A 15,978-nucleotide genomic window follows, 5' to 3' on the forward strand; every position below is an offset into this window, starting at 1 on the left:
TTACTACACCATTTTGCAAAACACAGTTAGAAAGATTAGACTAAACAGGCACTGACGAGGCACAGACAGAAGAGGAGTTCGTACTCAGCACAGTGTGATGTTCGGTGATGCTGTATAGGTTCTGTAAATTACATATGTGTAAGTTTTCATTATTTTATTATCATTTACTTCTCAAAATATCCTTAAAACATATTTCACAAATGCAATTAATAAGCTCACGTACTGTTTAAGTGAAGTTTAAAGGCGGGTAAAATGGGGAAGACTAACTGGCTGTGTGACTTTCTGAGTTGAGATTTGGGGTAATAACACTGTCATCTGGCAAAGCTGTACCATGGGAAACATACTTTCATCACTGTATATTGACTCTACTCAAATACATTTATTAGTGCACTAGACATAGCCATATTAGACTGTAAAATCAATGAATATATTACAGCCAATAAATTACTATTTACAGTGTAAATACTTCTGTCTAGTTTTCAGTCCTTGACTGAATAATTTCCTGGATGCTAATCTTTACAGGGGTTTTTTTATACTTCTGTTTGAAGGTTTATGATATTAAGGCTTCCAAGACTAATTTTGTTTTTTATTGTAATGACAGAAAGAGAGGTCACACCCTAAGGTAACTGAATATTGTCCACTCAAGTGCTTTAGTCATGATTTCTAAAAGTGCTGCGATTCCTCAGCTGGTCTCATACAGGCAGTCCAAGTATCATTTGCTCTACCTTAATGCTTATAAAATCCTCCTCAGATACAGGGCCATCATGCTAAGCTGTGGTCACCATCACAAAAACTTGTTCTGTGGCATGGTCAGAAAGAATGGGAGAAAAGGACAAAGAAAAAGAAGATAAAGAAGAAAAAGAAAGAAAGAAACAAGAAAAAAAAGAAAAAACATTATCTGTGAGAGGATATGGTTGTTTTGTAAATTTTAAAACAGACTGAGTGAACCTTTTAAGGGAAGTTCCTATTTGTTAGAGAGAGGTAAAGACACACAAGAATGACTGAGTCAATTCCAAGAAAGCTTTCAAAGGACTTTTGTATGCAAAGAGTATTTTGGCCATGTTAAGCTCTCATGAACCAAGCAATACTATTTTTGCTTTATTGTACAAAAACATTTTCTCAGAGGGAAGGAATCCCAAAGAGAAAGTGGCGTCCTGTTGAGTGTCTGTGCAGGCAACACAAGAAAAAACTTTTGCATCCACCGTAAAAATATTTTTTTTTCATTTTAAAATATTAATTTATGCTTGCATTGAAGAAATGAGAAGGGCTGACTTGCTACCACAGAACTGAGCGTGAAGTGAGGTGATGTCCATATACACTGTCAGGAAGATTTCCAAGGCAACTTGATTGAGTGGAAGTTTCCGAGGCACACACATTTCACAGAGCTGGCTGCTTTTGGTTTCCAGAAAGTAACCACGGGGCGTAGCGCAACTGATAAGAAGACGTAGGGCTTTTTCAGTAGGCAAACACTGACATTGTTCTGTCATTGTTAACGGGGCAGCAAATGAGCATGCCAGGCTCAGAAATACTAAAACATGGGGTGGGAAGTGGGAATCAGAGCATGCTTTTGTAACAGACAATTTAACTTCAGATTTTGCTTATCAGAAAAAGAGAAGACCTTCAACAAACAGGGAAATAAGAAACAGACCTCCACAGAACTGGGAGAGTCCTTGGCTTGAGGGGGGGATCCCAACCATGAACAGACTCTTACCTAAAGCCAGAGGATACTTGATTGTGTTGAGGAAACGTGGTCATGGATATAAATATAGGACTTGCATTATTTTGGCCAACATTTATCTTTTAAATGTGTTTAAATCTAGATGGACCACCTACTGGGTGTATTTAACAGAGTAGCCATTTGTGTGACAATTACTGGTGATGGTGTCTGGGAAATGGCCTGTGCCTCTCTGAGGTCCTCGTGCTCTGCGCCCATGCCCACTGCTCACATAGCTTTGCTACCACACTGCAGAGCTGAAGGCGAGCTGAGAAACCAGTTGTTACTCTTTCTAGCCAGAGGCAATCAGCTCATTTTTTCCCTGCAGAGCTTGAATGAAATGGTAGCTAGTCTTTCGATTTCTTTTCTTCCTCAATAGCAGTCCCTGTTTAGATTAGACCTAGAATCTTTAGCTTAAGCTTAGTCTGTATTTAAGACGACACTTAAAAGGACAAATTGTGTTTAATATTGTACAGCTGCTAAACAGAGGAAGGAGACTTAGTCTATCTGAGCAAACCCAGTCAGCCCGCTGGTATTTTTGGAGTGTCTGTCACCTTAATACCTGATCTTTTTCTGCTGTCTTCATTAGAGATGCTTATCTTGTTTTTCTTTTCCAGAATTAAAAGCTATAAAGTGAAAAAGGGAGCAATACCTATTACTTGCTTTCATGATTTATTTCCACAGTAGTTTCAGAAGCCCCAACCGTGGACTGCAATCCTATTACGCCAGGCAATGTACAGATACAGCATTCCTGGCTCACGGAGCCGATCATTCAGCTTTAGGACAAGACAAGCACATCAGCAGGTAACAGAACATAGAGCATGTCAGAGCAGATGTACGTGACAGACCCCGTTCCTTGTTATTATTTTAAATCCTTATGTTGTTTAATTATTTCTTTAAACTCTGTCTGTCTTTAGTCTGCTAATAATGCTAAACACTTACTCCCTCTCTGCCTCATCCTTTTAATACTCCTCTACCTCTGTGGAGTTGAATACTTCCTGAGACAGAGTTATGAAGTAACTTTGATAAGAGCAGCTCTGGCTGTATAAGACATTGCTGAGCCTGCCAACTAGCTATTCTCTGGAAAGAGGACGAGGAATTAATCATTGCCACATCCTATCGGCCAAGAAAATCCACCAGTGCCCAGCACCAGACCACAGCGACCTAGCCAAAGCCTTGTTACTAGAATGTAGTAGTTCATCAAAATCTTTCCTCCCATCTCAGTATTTCGTATTATGCAGAGAATGAGAAGCATTTATACATTATCACCTGTCCTTTCTCTTGGTCAGAGAAATTGGTTAACGCTCTTTTGATCTGCGTATTCGTCAGTTGTATTTGCGGTTTTCTGTTTACAAAATACTGAGACAAGACCGCTTATTAAAAGAAATAATAATTCAAAAATCCCTTTACAGCTGCCCTTGTTATAAATACCCAAGACAAGCATGATGGCAAAAATAAATTCTGATCATCTTATAAATTTACTCTCTGGTTTATTTCTGCTGTTTTTTATAGAGGATGTGGCAATATATCTTGATTTGGAGTCTGATGGTGAAATAGATACAGCAGCACACAAAATTGCATTTGGTTTGAATGCACAGTACATCAAGGCAGAATAAAACCAACATAACATGCGCTTTAGGTTAGTGGAAAACATGGGCCCTGTGGACCCCATGACACATGTTAATTTCCCCTCGGATGGTATTTTTCCTTAAATTTGGGATCTATTTGAAGATCGCAGTCTTTAATAGAGAAGCAGGTAAAAACATTTTAGTCCAGACAAAGTATTGATTTCAACTTCTATTTCCCAAGCAATGCTAGGAACTAGGCAAGAATTACAATTCAAACAAAACCCTTCCTGTTTGCATAGATCAGACTTTCTGTATAGATTTAGCCTATCTCCAGAGTTGCACCTACCTTATGGAGGAGTGTTTTTAAACTGAGAGTGTTCTTAACTAGTTGAATGAAGACATCCTTAAGTTGATTTAAGCCTGGGCGGTAGCTGTTGAATTTTTGAGAATAGTGGCAGTTTTGCAGTGGTTCTGATGTCAGCAGTACAGAGAAACCACCTTAGATAAGACAAGGTTTCAAACAACTTTTAGTCAACCAAGTAAATGTCATTGCTGTTCTGACAGCACCGTTATCAGGCATAAGAACATTAGTCACAGCATCGCACACAAACACAACTGGTCTTCCTGCCTGCTACTGAGGATCCTTGACGTAATGGAGCCGGGAATACGCGCTCCGTATTCTTCTTCCACAGATGCTATGAGAGGAAAGAACCCCAACCCAGGGCTTGGAAAAAAAGTGTGGTTCAAGTTAGACTGAAAACATCTGTACCCAACTGCTAAGACTAGCTGCCTAAGTGCTAGGTAGATTAGTTGAGCTGCAACTCCTCGGATCGTTGTGCAATGGAGCAGGAAGAGAGGAAGTTCAGGGCCATAGTCTCGAGCTGACTATACTAGCTCTCCAGTCCAGGGTCATCAGTGTGACAGAAACAGAGAAGGAGCCCCATCTGTAGGACTATGCCTAAGCCAAGTACATTGTTGAGACATTAAAAGCAGGGCAGAACACGTACGAGGCTTTAGAATACATTGTGCCAGTCTCGCTCTTAAATTAGCACGTTTTAGCCCGTGCTTAACACAGGACTTTGAATCTCAAATCAAATTGGAATGGAACCACCACTTTGCAGCAGCCTGTTCAAGAGAGAATAACCACCAAAACTGGCTAGAAGCAAAGGCTCAGGATTCTCTTCAAGTTCTGTTGTTAGGCAGGTGGGCTTCATGATATACTAAACAGTTAAAGAGATAGTTAAAATCGAGATCATACTGAACACTAGAATGTGTGCTGAGGTTAATTAAAGAGCTCTTTTTTGGTTTAAAGCTACCAAAATAACCATGAAGAAGAAAAAGCAGAAGTCTGTCTGCCCTGGAAAGTCCTCATCAGGGTTTGCTGTTCCACAATTGGTACAGAAGCAGAGATGATATACATGATGCATAGATGTCAAACTCTTGTTGACTGAGTAGGACAGCCAGCGGGAGCTCTGAAAATACTCTGCTGGCTCATAGCCACTGTTGGCTATAGTTAAAAATAGGTCATGATAAACTGAGTGTAGTCTTCAACTGCCAGATGTTGGAAATTACCATGTTAGCATACAAAATATTAGCAGCTGTTAATACGGCAGCATTCTTTGCTGGTAGGAACCACATTTAATCAACAATTTTATTAGTACTGTTGTAACAAAAATATGATTTGGACACTATTTAACTGTGGCTTGGTGGCAATTTCCCAATTTAGTGGTTTTCCTTTAACAATTCCCTGAATGCTCTACATGTTCTTGTTGTGCTTAAATAGAGAAGTAACGAGTAAGATATGGAAAGACCAAAATTTACCGCACTCAGTCACAGCGCTGGTGCATAACTGAGAGCTTCCTTGATCAGGGACCTGGGCTGAAGGTCATCACCCCTTTTACTGATTATGACTTTCTTGTGCAGGGGACAAAGTTACAGGGTTTGTGGAAATCCAGAGTCTCATTTGTGATCCTCAAAGGAATATGGCATGTGGCAGTGTTTCACCATGCAGTAAGGGAAACAAATCTGTAATAATGAGTTTCAGGACAAAAAACATCGAGATTTTAAAGTGACTGAACTTCAAAAGGAAGAAAAGAAAATCCTCTTGCTTTATTCGATTTATACATAAATACAATGGGATGTACTATAACAAACAGTTTCTCTCATACAGGGTATGTTCACAGTACAGCGATTACAGCATATTTTGGATAGCAGTATATTTAGTGCAGAAGGGGATTCAGGGCAGGTTACAGAATAGCCCAGGAAAGGGGATCCCCACCAAACAGTGAGCCACAGCTGAGCTACAGTAATTTGAGAGGTAGCTTTGTGAACTGTAGTCACTATAGCATAGACAGAGCCAGAGCACGAGCCATGCTGTACGGCCTCAATGATTTCACTACAGAATATTGGGTAGCAAGGCAGTCACACATTTAGACCAGGCAAACTGTTTGTAAGGGATCTGGGAAAGCTAGCCTGCATCTACTGCACTGCCCAGGTACGAGCTGTAACAAACCTCTTGAGCAGTGAAGTCGTTTCTCCCTGCTTTGCTGGCAAGGTGATCTAACCTCCAGCTGAGCTCTGAAAAAACTTTAACAGAAGTTGAAGTAACCTTGGTACATAAATACATTCACATTTCAGATATCTGCTCTTAGTATTCAGCAGTCCTTGGACAAGTGCCATTAGCTTTGCTGTCAATACTCTTCACTTCTCTTCAGACCTTGGAAGGTAGGTTTTACTTACATTTTCAGTTTTGATTTTTCTTCAGTGATTTTTTTAAAAAGTTTTATTGCTGGCAAAAGTGGAACAAGTGTTAACACTCCCATCTCCTCCAAGCAACCCTCCTCCACCAGTTAGAGAATAATTATACATCATAATAATATATATAGCTTCATTTAAACCTAGTATTTCATTGTGCATAGGAGACTACCTTCTCTGGAAGGTTTTTCCTAGTGTGTGAATGAATTAACACTAACAGTCCCTTTCCACAGGAATGTAATCCTTTCTGGCATACCACTCTGGCTATGATGTGATCAACAGTGATGATAGTTTCAGAGGTCAGACTCCATCCTCTGCATAGTACTGTCTATTCAGTCAAATGATTACCACCATGTGCATTTTTTTCTCTACGTTCTACTATTTATACATGGGCTGTCTGAAGAAAAGCTTTTGTCGGAGAATGTTGTTCAGTCAAGGAGACTTTTTCAAAGTATAATACATCCTTTATTATTTCTGGACATGGAGGGAAGAGTTGAAGACAGTCTTCTAAAATGACATACCCTCCAAATTCAAGCTCCTTACAGTGTTTTCTAAGTGACAAAACATTCAGACACTGCTTGGAACCAACCTTTTTTCTTGTATATTGTCCCACTGACATGCTTCTGAGAGGAAATTCACTTAATCCATCCTTCAGCAGCAAATTATCATATTGTTTTCAGTTTCATAGTTGTTTAGCCATATTTTGTTTATGACATCGTCGTTTTAGTTCTGAATGTCAAAGTAGATGGCAGATCCTTGTCTCATTCTAGACTTTTCAGCTGCCCTAGTTTGTGAAATTTGCTCATCTGCTGCATTGGATACAATAGTCACAGTGGATTTGTCATCTTTTCCTCTTGGTTCATTGCAAAAAAGAATCAAGTGATTCATAAAGTGTAGACACAGCCTTAAAAAGCAAAGAAAACTCCAGTCAAAATAACTTTTACCCATAAAGTCTATTTAAAATGAACTTTTACCCAAGACGCAGCATCTAGCACAGCCCGAGGGAACAGAGAGAAACACAGGCCATGGAGTTATAATTTCAGAGGGAAAGAGTGTCTTGATACTAACATGGAAAGGCAAAGTCTTCCTATGTTTGGATTCAATTCTCTTAGTTAATTAGGTACCAGGCACAAAGTACTTAATTAGAATACCAAAGATGTCAAGTTCCAGTGTAAACCAGGTTCTATGAAATCTGAAATGACAAAGCTTTCTTATCCCCTTAATGATTTAACTCCAGTATTTCCAAAAAGCTTTATCACACACTTCCTTCTGGATGGATGCTCTTTTGATGCAGTAAACCAGCAAACTGCTGCGCTATTCAGATGTTATTCTAGCCTGTGCAAAAATCATCCTGTTTCCATTTCCTAAGCGCATGTAGGATTTGGGATCTTCAGGTAAGTCCTTTAGCAAAACCTGAGAATTAAAGTTCTCCCTGAAATGTGTACAAAGACCTGTGCTCACAGATATATCAAATCAAATTCTCGGGCTGACATGGAATAAAATAATTAAAAGGTGGAAGTCATGCAGTGGTAGCTTTTTGTCTTCACACTTACACTTTACTATGGGGGTTAACTATTTTTGTTTTAATGAAAGATGTTCAGAACAGAGAGAGGTACCGGCTGGCTGAATGTCAAACAGGAGGCATGGTAAGTACAGCCAACTAATCTGGATGATGCTTCTGTGCATTTTTGCACAACCAGAGCCCCTCAGGAGTGCGCTTTTTGTGTGGTTCCATGAGCTGGAAGTTTGAATTAATGCTACAGCAGCGCTTAGATTTGGGCTGGAACCTGCAGAACTTAGCAATGAAAAAATCATCAACTGCTTCAAGAATTCCCTAAAAGGGCCAAATTCCCCTGCAGCTGGCAGAACTGTCTGGGAAACACTCTCTGAGCATCTGAAGTCAGGAAATATGGGATGAATCTCCAGAGAGATAGAGACAAATGCTATATAGTAAAAGCACAACTACAGTGGCCAGCTTTGCCATGGGGATGTTCACTCTCAGGTTAAGTTAACTTAGATACTTGGAGCTATGTGTTGTCACCTGACCTAATTGCTCAGCATTGTTATGACATATGATACAGGTGAGAATAAAATCCATGGCTTGATTCAAGTTCTGTGTACAAGATTGCCTTTGCAACCCCAAGAATTGGAAAAAAACATGACACAAATTGGAGACTGTAAATAGTCTTGCAGAGGCGTACAGAACCTTCACTTTCGCTGTTCTAGAAATGGTGCCCAAACCTACCCAGAATGTACAGCAAATTTCCAAGCTTAAAAAAAAAAAAGCGTAAGCAACGTAAAAAACTAGTGTGAACTTTTTAGAGACTTACGTTTGCACAAACAGGGGAAAAAAAAATTAAACCGATGATGTTCTGCAACACAATTGAAAGGCAATGAGTGCAACTCCAGACATACCATAATATTTGCTCATCACTACTGGCTTAATTTGTTTGAAATATAGGGTCCATGCACATCATTTGTACTGGCTTTACTAATCTACTGGATCTCTTGAATGATTTATAAGATCCAATTATGCTTTCACATTTAAAATGATACCATTATGAAATCACTCTTTCTGCTTTCTTTAAAATAGCAAAAAGGTCTGTTACATTAAAGAAAACACTGAACCTATATCATGACACATTACTGCTAAATTATAAAGCAACAACAAAAGACCTTTTATAATTGTATTCGCACATCCTCTGGATGAGTATTGTTGTCCATACAAACCCTGAGCAGTTAATGGCTACTAACGAACTCTGCACCACCTCTGATGCTTGCTTTGTCATTCTCAACCTTGTTTTCTTACATCTTCATTAAATATTAACAAGTAGAAGAGTTACCCATTTATAGCTAGTAATTAGAATATTTTATTACAATGACCAGACCATCTCATGCCTTGTATTTTTATAATTTTCTACTATGACATTTCCTCTAAAAGCAAGTCTCTTACCTTCAGTGGGAATCTACATATGGGGAATGAATTTTCCCAGGTATACATTTTCTTTTTTTAGAGTGATGACTATTGCACAATAAAAGATTGATATTACTGTTTTATTACCTGCATCCTGATATTCTCTCTCACCATGATTTCAGTACCAATATGACCAAATCAAGACTGAAGCTAGGTTCTCTAACAGGAGAATTCAGGAATCTATAAGCTCAGTAACTGCAGCTGTGACCATGGGCTTTGGCATTTTACATCACCTCTGTGTGGCTTGTCCAAGCCTGTCCAGTTGATTGCAATGGAAGTTGCGCCTGCATATGCAAGAGTTAAATTAGGGCTTCTTCGCTTTGCCCACCTTATATTTTAATGTAATTAAAAGATGAATAACTGCCTGGAAAAAGGAGTGTGCCTGAAATCTGCTACTTGCTTTCAGCAAGTGTTGCTTGACCTAATGGCCCTATGAGCCAAAGCTGGTCCAAGCCCCTTGAGCTTGGTGTACAATTATATGTAAAGGGACTTTACTGCCATTTTTTTCTTCTTCTGCACTTATGTCACTCCGTCTCTATATTGATATTCTCCACTTTTTGCTGCCCTCTTCTCCAGGCAATTTTAGAGTGTCATTAAATATAAAATACAGAATCCAGTACTTTCCTGCTACATAAATATCTTTTTTTCTTATTTCTAAGTGTTGTCTCTTGCAAGAAAACTTTTCTTTTTTTTTAATTTTTGCTTTAAACCTTTTTCATGTATAGCAAGATGCCATCCTAGGAACAGCAGCTTTCTGTTCGGCGCACTCCCCAGTGCCTCATTTTGAAAGTCCTTCTGTCATAGCAAGAGTCTCTTTATAAACCACTTACCCATTCAGCAGAATTGCATGATGAGTTTTCCTCAGCTGCTTCATTGGTGGATTTATTCCCCCCATGAAGTTCTGCAGCTTCGAGCATCTGCTCCTCCTGATGCCTTCCTGCCGTCACAGGAAGTTGTGCAGAACCTTAGCAAAAACCAAGTCACAGTCACTGCTTGCTTACTGTCCATTTCCAGAGTCACACTGGTACTCTACCAGAGTACTATACAGCTCTGCAATGAAGAGTGCAGAGCTCTTGTACAGCCAGCCTTGATGACGGGTGCTCGAGCGCTATTCAGCTTGCAGATGGAAACAGCTATCTTCAGGTTTCTGAACACCCCTTAATCAATGGAGTTCTGTTCAACAGAGTTTGAGCCATGGAAACCAATCAAGAGAACTGATCGGCTCACCCTTAAGTAGACATCTACCATGGGTCAGTTCATACAGAGGCCTCAAGATCCACGCCTGTGTCAACTCCAGCGACTGAAATAGGAGCTTTCACTTGCCTAAATCCCCTCCCTCTGCTTTTTTAATCTTCAAGTGGAATTGCATCTCAAGTCATAGATATTCCACCTATACCCCTGACAGCTCACAAGCCGAGTAAGCCTCACATTGCAACCATAATACTCATGCTACAGTTAATTAAGAGGCTGCCTTAGGTTATATGTCACTGATCTGTACGCACCGCCCACAGATGCCCTACATTTATACTTGTCCTGTACCCTTCACTGCTTCTTCCTGTGACTTCTTCCGTCCTTCATTTCAGGATTTTGCAACAAACAAAAATTAATCATTAGTTAAAAAAATTTGCAGCTTAAAAAACATAGCTCAAAACAAAGTCCCCGAAGTCGGGTCTTTCAGATGTCACTTCCAGGTGTCACTACCTAGAGTAAGACCATTATGCAGAGCAAAGTTCTGACTCCTCACTTTTTCAGTCTGCTAAGAAATTACCAGAACTGATATTCCTTCCATATCCTAGACAGGTCAGTCTAAGTGCTCACTCTTTCTGGAAAGAAAATAACGGAGGCAAGTGGCTGCAAGAACGCTCACTTGAACTACAAGCTGAGCCATCCGATCCCTCCTCTCAGCTTGAGGTGCCCTCAGCAGATCAGCACCAGGTGAGCAAAAGTTATACACTTAAATTCCTCTTAGTGATGCCTCTTAAGTGCACCTGTCCAGCCATTTCAAAACAAACATCTAACTTAGAAAGTATGTGTTAATGGAAATATTGTCACTCACCAAAAAGTTTTGAGTGCTGTTTGTTTTTGTAGCAAAGAAACAAGCTTCCCACTGCCACTAAGAAGGGAATGATGGCCCATATTGTCAAATGTATCTTTTTCAATGAGTCAGCTTCTGCAATTATATGTTTCAAATAAAGTTATGTACTATTCAAAGATCCAATAGAAGAACACCACCATAGCAAAAAAAAAATTAAATTAAAAATTAAAAATTAAAAGTGACTTCAGGAGTGAATCAGTCTATCCCCCCACCCAAGTGCAAGGTCATCTATACCATTCCTGAAGGATGCACGCCTGATGAACAGTAACATCAATCCCTCCTATAGCTCCTGCAGTTCCCCCCCGCCCCCCGGTGTCTAATCTGAGTCTTTTCTGCTTGTACTTTAAGGTTATTACTACTTGACCAAATAAGAGATCAGATCACTTAACTCATTTTAGGAGCTCAGATTATTTTAACTCTTTAACAGCCTTTTACATTCATTTCCCCCCATTTTGAACATTATTTCATTCATTCTCTGCCACTGATGTTTTCTAAATCTTTGATAATTTTTGTGCCTCTCTTTGGACTACCACTTGGCCAATAGTGTAAAATAGTGTCCAAAACTGGACTGTCCCGGATGAACAGAAAGGTTACTTCCCATGACTTGACTAGTTGGTATACGAGTGATGTTTGATAATGTTAAAGGTCTAGTCAGAGCTAGTCCCCCAGTCTTTCACTACAGTTGACAGGTAGAAAGAGAGAGGCAGAGATCAGCATCTTCAAGAAGTGATGCATAGTATCTTGAGACAGTTGTGTAACAGAAGTGATGTAAATTGTTTTCTAGGTATGTCACATTCTTTTCATAATTTAAGGTGAAACATACGTCAATCCTATCGCTGAAAAATTTAATTGTTTGAATACTCATTATATTAATGCTTTTCAATGCTTAATTCAGAATTGAGACCTTAAATTGCTCCCCTGTAAAGGTTACCATATGACTATAATAAAATAAGGAGACACAGCCTATACAAAACATTTTGTCGTAACAACTTTATGGACACAAATCCTTATAAATATAGAGCCCATACTGCTCTATCTTCCATGTTGATTTATCTCCCACTTTTTATTAGGAACTTGTAATAAAAAAATAGAATGGTTAGTAAAGGGTACGTATTACTGAACGGAGTAACCATGTGATTGTTTCAGCCACTCATTACCACAAGGCAAATTCATTCACTGTCTCACATCTAGCCTACCAAATCCCTTCTGAGGAGGAATTGTGTTTGGGTCTTTTGTGAAATACACAGCTGATGCACAGCTTTTTTGTAAACCTTAACTAATAATTCCTATTAGCAAACCCTTATAGAAGAAAACAAACACTACATTGTGGGTATTAAGGCAGAGAGCTTAAGTCAATTGTTATTAAGAGCTGTCCAGGTCCTCTCTGTGTTTGTCTCTTTCATCCTGAGATCCACAGTGTTGAAGGAATGAAGTGGGAGAGGGAGGAAAAGTATAAAATTGTTCAAACTGAAGAATCCTTATGAAGACAAGTTAAATGGCACGCATATGTTCTTGCTAGCTTACCTTTCTCTTCAACTATCACTGTTGTCCCATTTCCACATACTTTCTTACAGAAAGGTATTTCAATAATTATCTCACAGTAGTAAAATCCAGTGTCATTTACATTGGCAGACTGTATCACTAGCACATCCTTGCTTTCACGGGTGACGTTGGATACATAGAAAAGTTTTGATGATATAGTTTTGGTGATGTTCTCTTTATTAACAAGATACCAGCTTACTCTATACCTCACAACAGATTTTTCCCAGATACAGGTGATTTCAGTGTAGTCTCCAACTGACAGATGTATTTTTGTTGGTGTTTGGATGACTGTTAAATTATTGGGACCTGTAGCTAGTGGAGAAATACACATAAATTTAAAAGTTAAAGCAGCAAAGAGATGACATCACAGCTGTAATGTCTACAATCACAGTATTTAAAACAATGTTAATACTATAAAATCATTATGAGATTAATTTTTAAGATTAGTTATGACCCATTTCTCCTTTGAACAATGGCAATTACCTTCTGGCTAAAGGAAACTTTTAATCTGGTGTGTTAAAGCCCTCCATCATTGTTTGTGCACAATAAATGAAGATTTTCTGTGTACTTGCTGATATGTTTATTTTTTATTTTCAACAAAAAGCTTTTATAATAGAGGTTGAGTCTGAAGCATATTAAACACTTTGTCTGCCAGATAAAGACTGACCAAAAGGAGTAATTCAGAATGATTCATCAGTAAATAGTGAAAGACTCATCAAAACGAAGGAAAAATCCACTACAATTTCTTTGACCATGTAGGAGTTCTTGTCCTGCACTGCTTCTAATTAGTGGCAAGGGTACAGCATTTTTGAGGTAGGTTCTTTAATTTTGTTTAAACTTCTTTCATTAAGTTTTTGCTGACAAGTGGTTTATAGAATCAAATTCACCTCCTTAGTTTAAGAAGTACACAATATGCCATGCAGACCACAGTTGCCTCATCAGGTCTGTTGCCTGGCTTTTAGCTAAGGCTGACTCGGACTGTATCAGAGGAAATCAACCTTTTTACTCTTTCCTGCTTTGAATATCTTTACCACTCACTGTCCATATGCAAAGTGATCTACATGAGATAGTGTGCAATACCGTACAAAATATTTTCTTCAGAAGTGAAACCACTGTGCAGATATCAGCTAACTTTTTTTTTATTCTAATGACATTGATGCTTATCACAAAAGTGCTACTCATATAAAATCTATCCCCATGACTGCTGAAACCATTAATTGCATATGCTGCATGAAGAATTATAACTTCCTTTTTTCTAGCATTTATACTATTAAAGTGAGGAGCTACTCATAATGACAGTAAACTGCATTATTTTCTTCCAAATTTTATCCTGTTTGTAACTCAGGCATATTTCACACCAACATATAAGTAATGGAATGATTTTGCCCCTATCTGGTTCTAAAATGGCATCTGATAAGTTTTATCAGAATTACGCAAATAATTTTTTTTCCTTTGCCCTTAGAAAAAGCCACATATTCATCACACCTAAAGGAGTTAGGCACCTCTGTTTTTTCCACAATGCAGTGCTCAACGTCTTTCAGAGAACAATATGGACAGTATAGGGGTAAGCAGAAAAATAAGGGAAAGAATTGATGTAGTGTGTAAATGACAACTTAGAAGCAGTTCAAGTGTCAAAGAACTGACCACTAATTTCAGGTTTTCTGTTCATTTGTGCAATGCAGTTGTGCTATAGGCTGTGCTACATTTCCGTCTTGTGACTTCAGTGTCTTTCTGAAAAATATCACTGAAAAAATACTTTTGCCCTTGCTTAATCTCTTAATCTCTCCCTGTATTTCATTCTGTTTTTTAATTTATGCTGAACACCCTCAGTATTATCCAGTGCAATTTGTATTGAATAAGAAACATGAAACTTCATCTGCTTTGTATTTCAGTACCTACGTGATCTAGAACAAAACCTCCTCAACGTTTTAAAATTCTACATTCAGTGTTTGTCACAATAAATATTAAAGTCTGAAGGTCTAAGAAAAATGCTGCTTGCATTAAGCTAACAGAATTTTGGGTGTACAACAATTTCTTTGTGAAAATGCTTTTTGATTCCCCATGCATTTTAATTTTTATTTCAGCATTATGAAAATATAGTTAACATTCTCCTTGTCTCACACACAAGTATTTGAGGTGGATATACTGTGAGAAGTTTTTTTTAAATCCAGTTCAAGAATTACAGGTGACTAACTATGAACAAAACAAAGAAAATAAACAGCACTTACCTAAGCAGCTAAAACACATTGTTAAAAGAAGTTCCAGTGAAATTATGATCATCATGAAGGATTAGGATTAGCGCTTGCATGAGGGCGTCTTTGTCAAAGATCAGCAAAACAACAAATGAAAGCATGTCAGATTCTTAGTCTAACTTCCTCTTCCCTCACGTAGTGAGGGCGATAATAACCTAAATGCAACCCACATTTTCCCTACACTCTTTGAAATTGCCGTCATAGATGTGTCTGTTTTAAAGCCCACCCATACTGTCTGAAATCAGAACATTTCTTCTTTAAATTTTAAATTGTGTCCTAACTGGTTACCTTTCAGCACTAGATTAGCCTCTTTTCTGATATGACATAAAGAACTGCTTTTCCATACTTACAGTGGTCTCGTGAATGTTCACCACTGCACTTCTGCAATACTTCATTTAAAGGCATTTTATGAAGATTAGACTTCTTTAGTTACTGTGTACATCTTGTCAGTAGCCTCTTCCAGCCCACCTGATGAATCTTGTCCACATCCAAAGAGGCAATGATTGTACTTAGGTTACATTGATGCCAAGTATTACTTCTATCTTTCTTTATCACACATTCAATTGTCATCTTGATGAAATCTTGCCTAAATTCTTCCCTCCTGTGAAAGGTACTTTCCTACTTTTGCCTTAACAGTAGCATAGCTCCATTGGCAGGAGCAATGGAAGAAGGCTGAGTTCGAAGGCCAAGTTTGAAGACTGCACTTTCAGTGGCCCCAACATCCTGCAACATCAGTGGGAAACAATCCAGGACACTACGCTGTGTACGCAATGCGTCTCACTATTACCTCTGCAGGTGCAGTTGCATTAATGCAATACCAGTGCCATGTATGTTAACTAAGGCTTGTTTCAGGATGGTTATAAGCATGGGTTAAATAAAATGATCTATAGTTACATCATCAAGTTAAGGCCCATGTTGAAACTCACTTGCCTTCAATTATTAAAAAAAAATTCTACAAATATAGATAACTGTATGTTGTTTAATGTTCTCCAGTACTGATTTTTGGCTTCAACCCCGAATCACTTACATTGCCTGGCCAGAGAAGTGGAAGACAAAACATTGCTTCCATTTTCTCAACT

The 15,978-nt window shown here is 38.6% G+C and overlaps 1 protein-coding gene across 1 annotated transcript; it reads right to left on the minus strand.

Moving 5' to 3' along the window:
- Nucleotides 1-5,371: 5,371 nt before the first annotated feature.
- Nucleotides 5,372-15,125, minus strand: LOC115333227. The gene is made up of 5 exons (XM_030010286.2): nt 14,876-15,125; nt 12,630-12,959; nt 11,067-11,180; nt 9,841-9,974; nt 5,372-6,940 (listed from the first exon to the last, which is right to left on the minus strand). Exons 1-5 carry the CDS (start codon nt 14,928-14,930, stop codon nt 6,896-6,898), a joined length of 678 nt encoding a protein of 225 aa, XP_029866146.1. The 5' UTR covers nt 14,931-15,125; the 3' UTR covers nt 5,372-6,895.
- Between the last annotated feature and the right edge of the window lie 853 nt (nt 15,126-15,978).

The sequence above is a fragment of the Aquila chrysaetos genome, chromosome 1 (assembly GCF_900496995.4).
Source record: "Aquila chrysaetos chrysaetos chromosome 1, bAquChr1.4, whole genome shotgun sequence".
Lineage (NCBI taxonomy): Eukaryota > Metazoa > Chordata > Aves > Accipitriformes > Accipitridae > Aquila > Aquila chrysaetos.